The following is a 13,280-nucleotide window of genomic DNA, read 5'->3' on the forward strand; positions in this document are numbered from 1 at the left end:
AACAGTTCAGTGCTAAGGCAGCTTTAATGTTAGAAAAAGAGTGAAAAGGTGCCAAAAAAAGAAAACAAACAAAAATGCTGCCAGTCATCTCTCTTGTACTCCCCTTCTCCCCCAAGTTTTAATGCTCCTCACCCATAAAACAACTTGATCCCTGCAACACTACAAATAAAAACAACAAACAAGACCCAGAAAAGCACGCAGCCCGACGTATATAGCTGTGACAAGGCTGGTTGTGATTTTAACCATACAAGTCCAATCAATATTTTGAAAACGGTTGAGAATAAGCGAGGACTTGATTAAAAGGTGATACGGTCGTTCACAAGGTCAGATAACTCCTCTGCAGCATGAACAGGCAGCATAAAAAAGCATCGTGGGTTTAGACTGTTTGCTCATGATGACCCAAATGTATATACTTGTCCTTATTCAGTCACTGCTCCACTTCATGAGTGAAGCTTGACCTGAAGAGACCCATCAGAAAGCCACGCCAGCAAGCAAAGTAGTTGGGAAACACTCCTTTACATTCAGCACCTCCTCTTCTGCACAACAGGACTACAGTGCAGCAAGTTAAAAGAAGGTAAGTAGGAAAATCTAAACAACTACAGTTATCCCCATATATCTCCCTCTGAAAAAAAACAGCCTTTGCAACTCTGATTTGAAGGTTCCAATCAGCAGAAAATAAGCTCCAATAACTGCAACATCAGAAGCAACACCCAGGCAGACTTGCCATAATTGTGCTAAAACAAAGCTATTATGATGCCAGCATTGTAACCTGTAGTGTGGAGGTGCTTAACCAGGAGCAAACAGTCAGGAGAACACAGTGCTTCCTCACTGAGAAAAAGGAAAGAACATGAAGCACGCCCAGCTACTGCAGAATGGAAGTCACCTTGAAAACTTTTCATATCTGACAGCTGGGCAGACTGTGAGAACCAAATGAAACCTCATTGCAGGTGAACAGCAACTCACAATGAAAAGCTGAAAGTCTGCAGCTATAGCAATAGAAACTTCAGTAATGGAACTGATGCAGATAAGTATGTATTTTCAAAACTTCTTTGCTGATTGCAGCATAGAGAATTATTTACATTTTAGGTCTCAATATATGATAAAACAAATGATTTGAAGCAGTAGAACAGAATAAATATATTATTAAGCACACATTCAGGACTTTGAATAACTAACTCTTTGTCTCTAAAAATAGAAGCAACTGAGTTTTGTTTTAATAACTAGAGCTAAGTGAAAAAACTAAGGCATTTGAATGTACAGACATGGGGAGCTGCTTTTCATATTTGGAACTCATTTTCCTCTTCAGTTTGATGCTGAATCTTGAGCAAAACCGATGTAACATGCTAATTAGGTCACAATGTTCCACCATATGCAAAAATACAGTGTTAAACGCAAACATTTATGCATTGCTTCATGCCACGGATATTCAGAACTAAGACAGTTGAAGAAGCACATGTAGTGAGGAAATTCACCAGTTCCAGAATGCCAAGGAAAGGAGACCAAAGAGCAGTTAGGTTACCAATGGTCTTTTCCTATACAGTAAAAAGAAAACCTATTTTCTATGGGGAAAAAAAAAAACCAAACAAAAACAACAACAAAACAAGACTGTTTCATAAAACATTTGCGTGAGATGGATTATTTCTTTAAATAAAGCACTGAAGAGGTTACATTGTGTTACTATTCCACATTTTCACAAGTATGGGCTCTTTGATTTTCCTTATTTAAAAGGGATTTTTCTGATATCACAATGGTATTTCAGTACAGTACAACCCTGCAACATTCCTTCCAAAAACAATTAGAAGTGCCAAGTGCAAAATCCCTCTGCGCTACCAGCAGGTCACAGTTACTCAAACTTAATCATCAGTTCACTTGGGATTTTCAAAGCATAGAGCGCTCGCTCTGCATTAATTGTTCACAGAAGTACAGGAGGGCTGAGGTGGGCAGAATATCTGCATCCCTCTGGCCAGCCCACACCACAGCAGGACCGCCCACAGCAGATGACCTGGTGGCTTTGGAAGATCTCCAAGGAGGAGTCCCCACACCTCCCTGGTCCCTGTGCCAGTGCTCAGCCACCCACACAGAGCTAAAGTACAGCTGATTGTTCTCAGGGAACCTCCAGTGTGCCTGTTTGTGCCCATGGCCTCCTGTCCTGGCACTGGGCTCCACAGAGCCGAGCCTGGCTCTGCCTTCTTCATGCTCCCTGTTCAAGTATTTATAGACACTAATGAGATCCCCCAGAACCTTCTCTTCTGCAAGCTGAACAGCCAGTTTACTTGGCTACAATTGAAGCCCATGCAGAATAGCCTAACAAAACATTTTCAAGTACAACACCACTCAATCACACTTGAGAAACTATTCGCCTGCAGGACACGCTCCCTTACACCCTCAGCACAGGCACCAGCACCACACCTGCCCTTTGGGGTGACCTGTGCCCATGGGGTCAGGCTGGGGCCCCGCAGTCACCCTGCAGGGTGTGGGGTGCCAGGCCCAGCCGGGCCCACACACAGCCAGACAGGCCGCTGACGTGCGAGTGCAGCACGAAACACGCTGTCACTCAAATCCGGCACAAAACGCCTAAAGTGGATTCTGGATATTCGCTGGGTATTTTTAGTTTGCTCTTAAAGGGACCGGCATCTCTTTATCTACAGCACGACCGGCAAAATTAAATGCTATTTTCATCCTAGGGCTTTCTTCACAAGTTTACTGTTATAAATAAGAAAGATGTGCAGATCTCTGCAAAGAATGAAAGAAATATTGATTTTATAGCAAATAGCTTCCAACCTGCATCAATAAATATACAAACATTTATAACTGAAAAATGCTTTGGGCACATGAAAGACAAAGCACAGCAAATTCCTGCCTACTGGGAATAAGGATTTAGCCTGGAGCTTCACTAAAATCACTCGTGGAATGAAAAGAGCCATAAGAAAACAAAAAAATCAGACCCTTCCTTCCCAAACTCATGTTATTTCTTCAGCAACAATACATACGTGTTATTTATACATATATGTACAGGCACATCTGTTCCTAATTTATACAAATCAGCTTTTTTTTCCTGTGTGTGTTTAGAACGGTGAGCACCAACTTGGAAACATTGAACATGCAAAATAACTTCTGGAGACAAAGACTGCTGAATCTCAGTCTGAAAAGCAACTTTGCACACATTAAAATTAAAGGGGCTTCCTAGCAGCCAGGTTCTCATACAACCCTCAATTTATGTGTTAATTTCACTGGAGAAAGCAGTTTGAACAGCACTGAATACACTGTTTCCTACTCTGAGAATGAGGAAATCATACGTTTTATTACTCTAAAACCCAAACAGTTGATGGAGTCCTAAAATGACTAAATGCCCAAGGGGACTGTTAAACCCAAACCTGCCACTAACATTTGCTTCTATCAATATGATGTCAGGAGGCATTTCCAGCCCCACATCTCGGTGCAAGTCTCCCATGTATTTAATTCTCCACAGCTGAAGAAAATGAAAGCCAAGTGCCATAAACTGATTACACGACGATTAATGCTGATTAATGGGGAATGACGACATTTTACATGCGGCATTCAGTAAATTCAAAACGCTGTTCAAAGGGATCTCTAAAGAGTAGTCACGATAATTCATTACTTCAGTCAGAATCACCAAGAGCCCCCAAACCCAAGTAACACATAGAACAAAACACACACTATTTAAACGGAAATAAGGTACAGTCACACTACACATCCTGGCAATCATTCACAGCCTATTAAATCCAGCTTACATTCCAGGAAAGTCCTATTAGAGACCCACCTTACATCCAAACATTAAAGATATTGTGTTGTTGGTACATGCTACTTTACAGTGGCATAGCATCGGAGAAAAACAATCCAAGTTTTTTATGCTAGGAGACATTTTTTCAGACCCTGTGCACTTCAATCGATCCACGACTGAGATTCCAGAAAAATGCCTCTGTAAGCGCTGCTTGCTGCCTGTCTTTGACATTTATTCTAGGTCCATAGTGTTCAGAAATAAGCCTTTATATAAAACAGCTTGAATCCGTCAGGGGAAAAAAAAAAAAAAAAAGAATTGCTCCATGCTAGAAACCAGATCTTAAAAAAAGCAAACAAAAAAATCCCGTGTCCATCTTTAAAAATGTTCGAGTCAGCTTTACATGTAATTACATTAGCATCAGCCTGGAGCGACAACTGTACGGCGGCCCCAAGTAACACTCAGATCCTCACACCAGATCCCAGGGTTAGATCCACCGCGGCTGCTCCACCTGCTGCAGTGCAAGGTCTGCGATCTCCTCCTCCATGAAAATAGAAGCAACTCCAGCAGAGCCACGATGCTCGGCTCAGTGTGCGCTGGTTGCTTAGGGGAGGGGCAAGATGTTGCAGTAAGGGACTCGCCGCACGGCCCGCCAGAGATCAGTCCAACGCTTCCCGCAAGGTGCTTTCACACTGCACCAATGAGCATGTGAAAACCCATTTTAAAATCAGATGTGTGTAATTATAAAACCGGGGAAGTTGTAAGCTTAGCAGCAGGATATTTGCTGATCTGCAGTTTGAACAGCTTTGTTAAGGAGCTCTCAGCAGACCACGGAGTGAATGGCTATGGGATATTTAATCCTCATTTTCTAGCATTAAAAATTCAAGGTTAATGAAACGTTAAGAAATGTTAACTGCTGAGTAAAAGTCCTAGCGGTCTACAAAAGCAATTAAACAGCAACAGAAAGGCACAAATATTCTCCAGCTTCAACACAATGAAATCACAGAATCACAGGGGCTGGAAGAGATCTCCAAAGACCATCAAGTCCAACCCCCCTGCAAAGCAGGCCCCCTACTGCAGGGTGCACAGGTAGATGGTCCATGCTGATCCTGAACATCTCCAGAGAAGGAGAATCCACAGCCTCCCCAGGCAGCCTGTTACAGTGCTCCATCACCCTCACTGTGAAGGAATTCCTTCACATACTGGTGCAAAACATCCTATGCTCAAGTTTATGGATGTTTGCCCTAATCCCCACAGACCACTGAAAAGAGGTCAGCCATGTCTCTTTGACTCAGAAATCAGAAGCTATAATTTCCTCCCCTCCCACCCCACAAAAAAAAGTCTAAAGGAAGTCAGGAATGATTTGGAGTATTCATCAGTTTGGTTACAAGCTACTCTCAGTAAAGTATTTCATTACAAAGCAATGGTACAAGTGAACATTTAAAAAACAAAAGTTTTCAAAAAGGCTTTTCCCCTGGAACTGAAAATACAGTCACAGGTTCCTTGAGATTTCTATTATATGCTAAAATATTTATTATAAAAAATAGTTATGGAGGTATTGGTTTTATTTAAATCACAACCTATAAAGACTCAATTCTCCACACACACACCCCCAGAACACTCCCAGAGAAGTTTACTCTCATCCTTTCAGTTGTGACTGTTCACCTAAGTTTAAGTCTCCAGCAGCCTGCTGTCATCTCCCTTTTACTTCACCTGGTTTACCTCATGAGCACACGTTGAGGTAACGAAGTGAAAAATGGACATCCACACTTACAGCTCAGAAACAAGGAGCTTCATGAATTATACTGTAGACAGTCAACTTAACAAACGTGCAGACTGACGAAACCAAAGCTAAGGCAAATGTCCAGAGGAAAATGTGCAACTCTGCCCACAATAAACCCAAAATGAACTTCATTTGCATGAGGACCTCCTCCTTGGCAGAAGATGCTACACTAACAAGCATAGCTTTCTTTCCAGCACATACTACAACCTACACTTGCTCACCAAAAAAACCAAGACCTCGCTTCCTACAGTAGGTCATCTGCATCATGGGCAGCAACAGTAGCAAACCAAAGGAAAAATCTTAAGTGGAACAAGAAAGTATGTAACCTGCACACATATATACATCTTCTGTGTCTCCACGTGTTGGGTTAAGCTTCTCTCACATATACACATTTAAATCCAAGAGGAACCTTCAGTATAATAGAATCAGTGAGGTATCTAGAAAAGCCCTCTATTTCCCTTCAGGTGGCTGGGGGTCACAGCATACAATCTCTTGTCTGAAGAACTAGGCCAAAGCGCACAGAAAGATAAGCATAAACATCACACATGAGAAAGGAAAAAAATATTGTTGCTGTACCACCTTTTCTATACACTACAGATCAACAGCCTATTTTATTGCCGCAATTCCAGTCATACTGCAACAGTATTACTTCTGCTGAAATACATAGCCAAATGCATGGCAATTTCATGACAAAGTCAAAGAGGAAAAGCAACTGGAGTGTTGCACAAATAGCTTTTCGCAATGCAGAAAAAATAAGCTCTAATGTGCCATGGGCATAGAAGAATCAATAAGTGGAAGGCACAGTCTACATATCTACAAAGGATTCGGTCAGTAAGATATGAAAGAAGAAAAAGCTTAAGTAACTTCAGGCAATTACATCCACATTGCAGATGAAGACCACGTAACATCTGAGTCTTTCAGCCATGTCTTTACAGCTCTAGGCAAACAAATCAGTTACACGACAAAATTGCCTTGATCTTTACATAAATTGCAACTTTTGACCATCTCATATCTTGTCACAAAAGCTTAAAAATACAATTCTTAAACTTGTTTGTTGACTGAATCTCAGAATTTCACTGCAATTGTTTTAAGCAAGTGAAACTATTATTTGCGCTCCAAGGCATCTTAAACATGCAGCTGTGAACATAAAGCTTCCAGAGATCTGAATAAAACTATATAAACACCCATACTCAAAATATTTCAAACCTACTTTTGAACTCTCCCATCTCCCCATGTATCTATTACTCTGATTGCAACTGAAAGTTAGAAAGAATTGATGTTTACTCTGAAGTGACACTAATGAAATGACTTTTCATGCTCACAAAGAGGCCACATAAAAAATGAATTGCCTTTATTTCAAATTTCTTTTGAATGTTTTCTTGACAATAACACATCTTCACTCATGGCTCCCACGAGTCCAATAAAAATACCAACATCATTACGATCTTCAGTTAGTAAGCAAAAGTAATTTTGTTATTACCATAAAATAACAAAGCTGTTACTTCCAAGACTCCTTGAGATAATCAAGAGTTATGCAGTATCAAAAAAAAAAAAACAACACTGCAATCCCTTCAGGAACTGAATATTCCTGTTGAGCGTTTACCCCGATTCTTGACGGATTGCACATACTTGTACCTTTCATCAGTCCACGTGATATATCCATGTTCTCATACAATATAGGGAAAGAATCAACAACCTCATAAGATAAGATGACCTGGACATTTTTCAATACCATGAAGAAGTACAGGTCTAATTTGGCAAACACATCACTTGGTCAGAATGGCAAATCAAAGGGAAAAAAGACTATACTAACCTTCATATTGCTTTAAATAGAATATGCCCCCTTGGGATCACTGTGGACACCTGTCAATCTGGTGGAATTCTAGTTTAGGTACCTGTTCTCCCCAAGCATACCTTGAACTTGTACACTTCCAGGATACTTAGTGTAATACCATAAGAAAAAAAAGATACTTTTTAGTATTCGATTTAATTAAATCCAATTAAATTATTTTAATCGCTTTTCCTCATAATCTTAGCACATACAGATATTGAGAGGATACACAGAACTCCAAAATTAGTTTATGTAAGGAAGCTATGACACTGGTTTAAGATTACCTCATATACTGTAACTCTATCCTTTACTCAAGGAGCAGTAATTCTGTAAGCAATTTCTATAAGGTTAAATGAAATCTGAACACTAGTTTCGTAAGTTGCAATGTCTGGTGCTAACTGCATCCATGAAGCTCTTTGGCTTTGCTACTGTTACTCCCCAAAATGCAAAATGACTATTGAAACAAATTGAGGAAGCAGTCAAGAAGTGTTCTGCTTGTTTCTACATGCTTTTTATTGCCAGAAAAATCACCTGCACAGAACTTTTAGGCAAGGGGATTTACTTACTGAAAACACCATGACCTGAAGATTCCTCCTGTAAAAGTTAACTTCAGCAGCTATTTCTATCTCAGAAGCACCTTTTTGACAGCTTGGCATGTAAACACACCTACAGGGTTTAAATTGCAGCCACCATGACCACTTTCAGTTTAGAACACTGATGTGCATCTGCCCTTCTTAAGGAACTTCACAAACTCATGCACAAAACCAGAGAGAACATATTTGTAACGAGGTAGGACTGAAAACAGATCCTTTTGCAAACTTCAAATTTGGTCCAGTAATAAGGAGGAAAATACAGCAGACAGAAACACTATGGCCTTTTTCTTCCTGTCAGATGGAAATCTACTTGATCTCCTTGGTTAAAGTCACTGCTGAAAGGGAATTTCATTATATCGGTAACATCTTTGTGAGAAAAAACAAAAGAGTGACTTTCTCCTGAATAGACTGTACTCGGGTTGGAACACAACTTAAATAGGAAATCCTTGAAGTCAAGAAGTACTACGCCACTTCAAACATATCAAACCTGTTCAGAAACTGCCTGTGGTGGAAGCAAGCTTGGCTGGAAGGTTGGCCCTCACCCAACCAACCTGCTCACATCCTACTAGGAAGGATGAGGGAAAGAATCACAGGGGCAAGAAAAATAATACACAAAGGTTGAGATGAAGGAACTGTAATAAGTGTTGGGGAAAAAAAATACAAATGAATGACACAAAGATAATCACTCACTGGCTCCCAGAGCAGGGCAATGGGACTGATGCCCAACCACTCAACAGCTACAATAGAAGAACTCCTCAGTTTTACTGTAGAGCAAGACATTAAAAAGTACGGAAAATCTCCTTGACCCCTTTGGGTGTCAGCTGGGTCCCCTGCAACCACTTGCCCACTCCCTGCCTACTTACAGGAGCAGCAGATACAATAGAGAAGGCCTTGATGCTGCAAACACTGCTCAGCTAAAACACTTGTTTTGCAGGGGGTAGGACATGGTGTAGAATGAGAGAACATTTTCTCAGGGATTATTGTAGAATGAATAATGCACTAAAGATCCCTCAGCTATTGAAGGACTACTCAGAATCTGATTCATTTAATCCACCTTTTTGATAGAATTCCTTTTGGAGCAGCAGTTGTCAATTGTGGAGTGTCTTTCATGTTGTTCATGTAATGAAGCTAAGGCAAGCAGCACTGCTGTTGAGTGACTCAACATATGAATCAAGCATCTGTGCCTCCACTGGAAAAATGAGGGCAAAAGGGTTAATAAAAAAAAGTGAAAAATCAGGGAGAGGAAATACAACTGTATGTATTTTTTGTCCAGTGATGCCTCACACTACTCCAAATTCATTTCAATAGCTGTTCATGCTTCCCCAACTCAACATTCAGAAAAGACAGCAATTTGCCATGTTTCTGCTCTACTGTTTTGATGTAGCACCAGAGTAGGTTCTAAGAGCCACTCATACCTAGTGCAGATGAGACGCTTGCACAATACTAACAATGGCTTGAGAGGGTTTTGTTTTGTTTTTCAATTTTATTTCCCTCCACTGCAGAGATGGAGAAAGCAAACAAATCACTTCTCCAGTTCCACTACCTAAAAACTGTGAGAACAGACCATAACTCGATTATAGAATAGCTTTCTGAGAGCAGGAAAGAACGTGGGCACCAACAGTACCCTACTGATGCTCAATTATCTGCCACATTTAACTGCACCCTAAACTACTTACAGCTGTACTATCTTTTTTTCCTTCAGCTTTCACCAGATCTGCCCTAGCACAGCTGCTATTCAGCCAGTTCCTTCCCAGTTCCACCACATGGTTTTACTCGGCACTTACTGCAGAACTTGGCACAACTCCTTGCTGAGCTTCATGAATTGCCTCCTAACCCCATTCCCCAAGTCACTGAGATCTGACTATACCAAGGTCCTGCAATTTCTTCTCTAAGTCATGTCAGCTAGAAGGGGGGTGTCATGTCATTTTGCTTGAGGCGCGTTGCATCATTTCGGCAACTAGTGGTTTGACTTGTACCCTGTTCACAAATAAAACCTCAAATAATGATTCCGTACTAAATCCTGCCCATCAGCCCTGCATAACCATGTTTCTAAGCCACAGTACTTCAAGAAGAACCCATTTCCTGCCCTTGTAAAACTTCAGCAGCTACTGGTAAGCATACTGCACAGCTTTTCAAAAGTGAGTTTTCCTTCTTGAGAGAAACTGTATCTTTGGATTTACTGCAAAGTCAGTATCCATTGCAAATGTAGGTCTTCGTCCCCTTCCTCTAGGACACCTACAATACCATACTTCAACTAAAAAGACAAACAAGTTATTAAATAACCAAGTGGAAGAAAGCTATTTGATCAGAAAAGCTGTGCTGAAAGAATAGTAACTCTTAGTATAAAACTTTTTAAATCTGTTATAAAACCGCAATCAGACAAAAAGCCATTTCTCCCATTTTTCTCACATTGTTCCAAGTCAATACAAGGTAAAACTGAACTAAACAGAAAAAAAAAAAAAAATGCTACTCTTTGCATTTTGCTTTTGATTCAAAATTAGCTCTTCTTCCTTGTCCATTGGTATATCTGGGCTGATAAGTTTTGCTAAGAATCACTTGATAAAAGTCATTCCGTTTTGTGAAGTCGTTTTTGTTTGGTTGGTGCAGGAAGAAAGATTATATGTGTGCACACATGTTTAAATAAAGTGATACCTTCTGCAGTGCAACACCAATCCTCTGAATTAGAAAGGCACAAAGAACTTTGAATGCAGGATAATAAAACATCCTGTGTTGGCAAGGGCTCAACAAGGATCATCGAGTCCAGCTCTTGACTCCACAAATGGCAATCCAAGAATTAAAGAATATATTAACAGCATTTTTCAAATGCAGCTTGAATATCAACAGGCTCCGGGCCATGACCACTCCTCCTGGTGGGGAATAAAATAATGCAAAGTATCATCAAGATTTTAGAGTTTGGGGACCAGCAAACCTGTATCCTGTAATCTCATATCATAGTTCTACACTTTTCCCCACCTTTCAGAAGCATCTCCTCATATTTCAAACCTGTGATTCTTAGCAGGCAGGCTTAGAAAGCCATGCCAAGTTCCCTAAAATGCAGATATTCACATTTTCCTGCTTGTCCTCTTGAGGAAAAAAACATATAAGAACAGTAGAGGGCAGCATTTCTCCACTCACAAGGGCTTCTTCATCTGATGCCAGTAGCAATTAAAGATAAGGATGTAAAACACGAGACAACCTTACAGTAAACCATCTCATTTTCTAAAGTCTCCATTTTACAGCAGTACACTATCACAGCCTATGCTATACAAGCATCAGAACTGAGGTTCTGATAATGGGGTCTACTAGCCACCCCCCACCATTCAATCCTTCAAAATTACTCAAAGTAAGACAGACCTTCCGGCTGAGTTTCTCAACATGAACTCCTAATAAACAACCAAATATGATCTTCAAAATCACCCAACTCCATCATAATGAGTTGGTATTATCTACATTATTATTAAAAAAGGCTTTCATTGAAATAAATACATTTAGCAACAGGAATCTTTTGATTTGCAGCTTCAATTTATTTTAATTTAACTCACATTGTTCCTGTTCTAACATCCTGTTTGACAAGTCATTGCTATCTTTGTATTTTGGAAGTATATTCCCTTTGTAGTTGAGATGAGCTCTTCCACTTTTCCCCCCACAGTTCAGAGTGGTGATTACAAAGCACTGTGTAAAACAGCACTTACCCATCTCCTAAGTTGTGTGGATGGTCTCTAAAAAGTATTTCACAACCAATTAAAATTAAAATCAGGAAAAGAGTTAAAAGACCTTGCTACTTCTAGCTCAACCTCACACTTTCCTGCATTCCCTTGAATTTCAATTACTTTCATAACATCAGCTGTGTACATGTGACATCGTTAACAACCCAGTAGGAGGGGAGAAAGGGAAATTGATGCCTATCAGATAAGATATCACAATTATTTCAAGGAAATTTTCTACAGGAGACTTAAGATGCATTTACTATTAATGAGTCACTGAATTTGCCACTCCTCCTCATCTGAATTGTTCTAAAGTACAGAGTCCCACTTCAACAAAGAACAGTGCGGTGGCTGAAGCACTCACAGGCTGTCTGCCTGCACTGAAGGAAGACGAAAGCAGCAGGTTAAAAATAATAAAAGGCTTTATGTAATACAACAGTGCTACACATAAGAAAAAGAGTCCAGTATTGTAATATTCAGGGGATTTCAGAATAACTACAGAAAGAAGAAACCAATTGTGTCCAAGAGGAAAGCTCCTGAGCTACCCTGCTTGCACAGCCCTCACAACACACAAGCAAAGCACTCCTCAGGAGTGTCAACTGTGACAAGGCAATAAAGGCACCACAAACAGGTGGTAGCTGCTGTTTTTTCCAGTATGAAAGATATGCCACACTGGTAAGAACAAATTCACTGCAGACAATTCCATTGCAACAGCACAATTGAGAGAAGCCTAAACCATGAGTGGCACATTCAGCCTTGCGCAGATGAAGGACAAAAAATGTTCACAGCATTCATTACAAGGTATGTAGGCACAAGCAAACCCACTGTTAGAGAACGTACAAAGGATGTAAGGGAATCTCTCATCCAGGCAGCATGGGTTTTGTAGCTAAAATGCCCTATGGACTGTTCATGCTCCATTGGGCATTCAGATGGGTTCAGAGAATGCTGATGACTTCTGCCCACATTGACCTTTAAGACAGTAGCCCTCAGTCACACTTTCATTAAGTATTAGCATTTCATTAAAGCATATCCTTCCCTCCTCCAAGCCCAAGATGCAGCAGTGACTGGTGAACAAAATCACCACTCATTAAACTATGTTAATATTGAGTAATATTCACTGACAGCGTATCATGCTATGATTAAGAAACAAATAAATTAAAAAGTGAAAAGAAAAGCAATCCTCACATTAAAAAGCCCCGCTGAAACCTACTGCATCACATTTGCAAATCAAGTGCTGTGCCCACCTGTGAAAAAGAACCAACAGTGGCATACAAGAAAAATCAGCCAGTGAGTTCAGCTCACCTTCAATCACACTTGAACAAAGAGAAAACCCTACTTGGATGTCGTTTTAGAGAGGATTTTTTGAGCAAGGGGTTGGGCTGTACTTTTTTGTGGGTTTATTTTTTGAAGAAACCTAAATACCCTGCCTGCTGAAGGAATCGTGCTGGAGACCATATGCCCAGCTATGAGCAACCCTATATTTATTCACCCACTCTTTTCTCCCAGTTTTCGTTACAACAGGAAACTGTGCCAGAGCTGCTCACTCTGAGGGTCCAGATTCACGAGCAGCACCAAAAAGACCAAACATTTCAGTTCTCCTGAAGAGAGAATAGTTGCTCTCCTCCCTTCT

The 13,280-nt window shown here is 40.4% G+C and overlaps 1 protein-coding gene across 46 annotated transcripts in view; it reads right to left on the reverse strand.

Moving 5' to 3' along the window:
• The window catches only part of DLG1 (discs large MAGUK scaffold protein 1), a 122,912-nt gene that overhangs the window by 83,079 nt on the left and 26,553 nt on the right, over nucleotides 1–13,280 (reverse strand). For 5 of the 46 annotated variants that reach the window (XM_032446685.2, XM_085513572.1, XM_085513570.1 and 2 more), the window contains exon 1: nucleotides 3,782–4,397. The exons of 40 other annotated variants lie outside the window; for them this stretch is intronic. In XM_032446685.2, coding sequence (XP_032302576.2) covers nucleotides 3,782–3,973 — 192 coding nt within the window. In that variant the 5' untranslated portion in view covers nucleotides 3,974–4,397. Of the gene's footprint in view, nucleotides 1–3,781; nucleotides 4,431–13,280 lie in introns of those variants that run through there. One more of the 46 variants, XM_085513573.1, reaches the window with a different exon arrangement.

This window comes from Coturnix japonica, chromosome 12 (assembly GCF_054131305.1).
Source record: "Coturnix japonica strain WE chromosome 12, WE-NBRP24, whole genome shotgun sequence".
Lineage (NCBI taxonomy): Eukaryota > Metazoa > Chordata > Aves > Galliformes > Phasianidae > Coturnix > Coturnix japonica.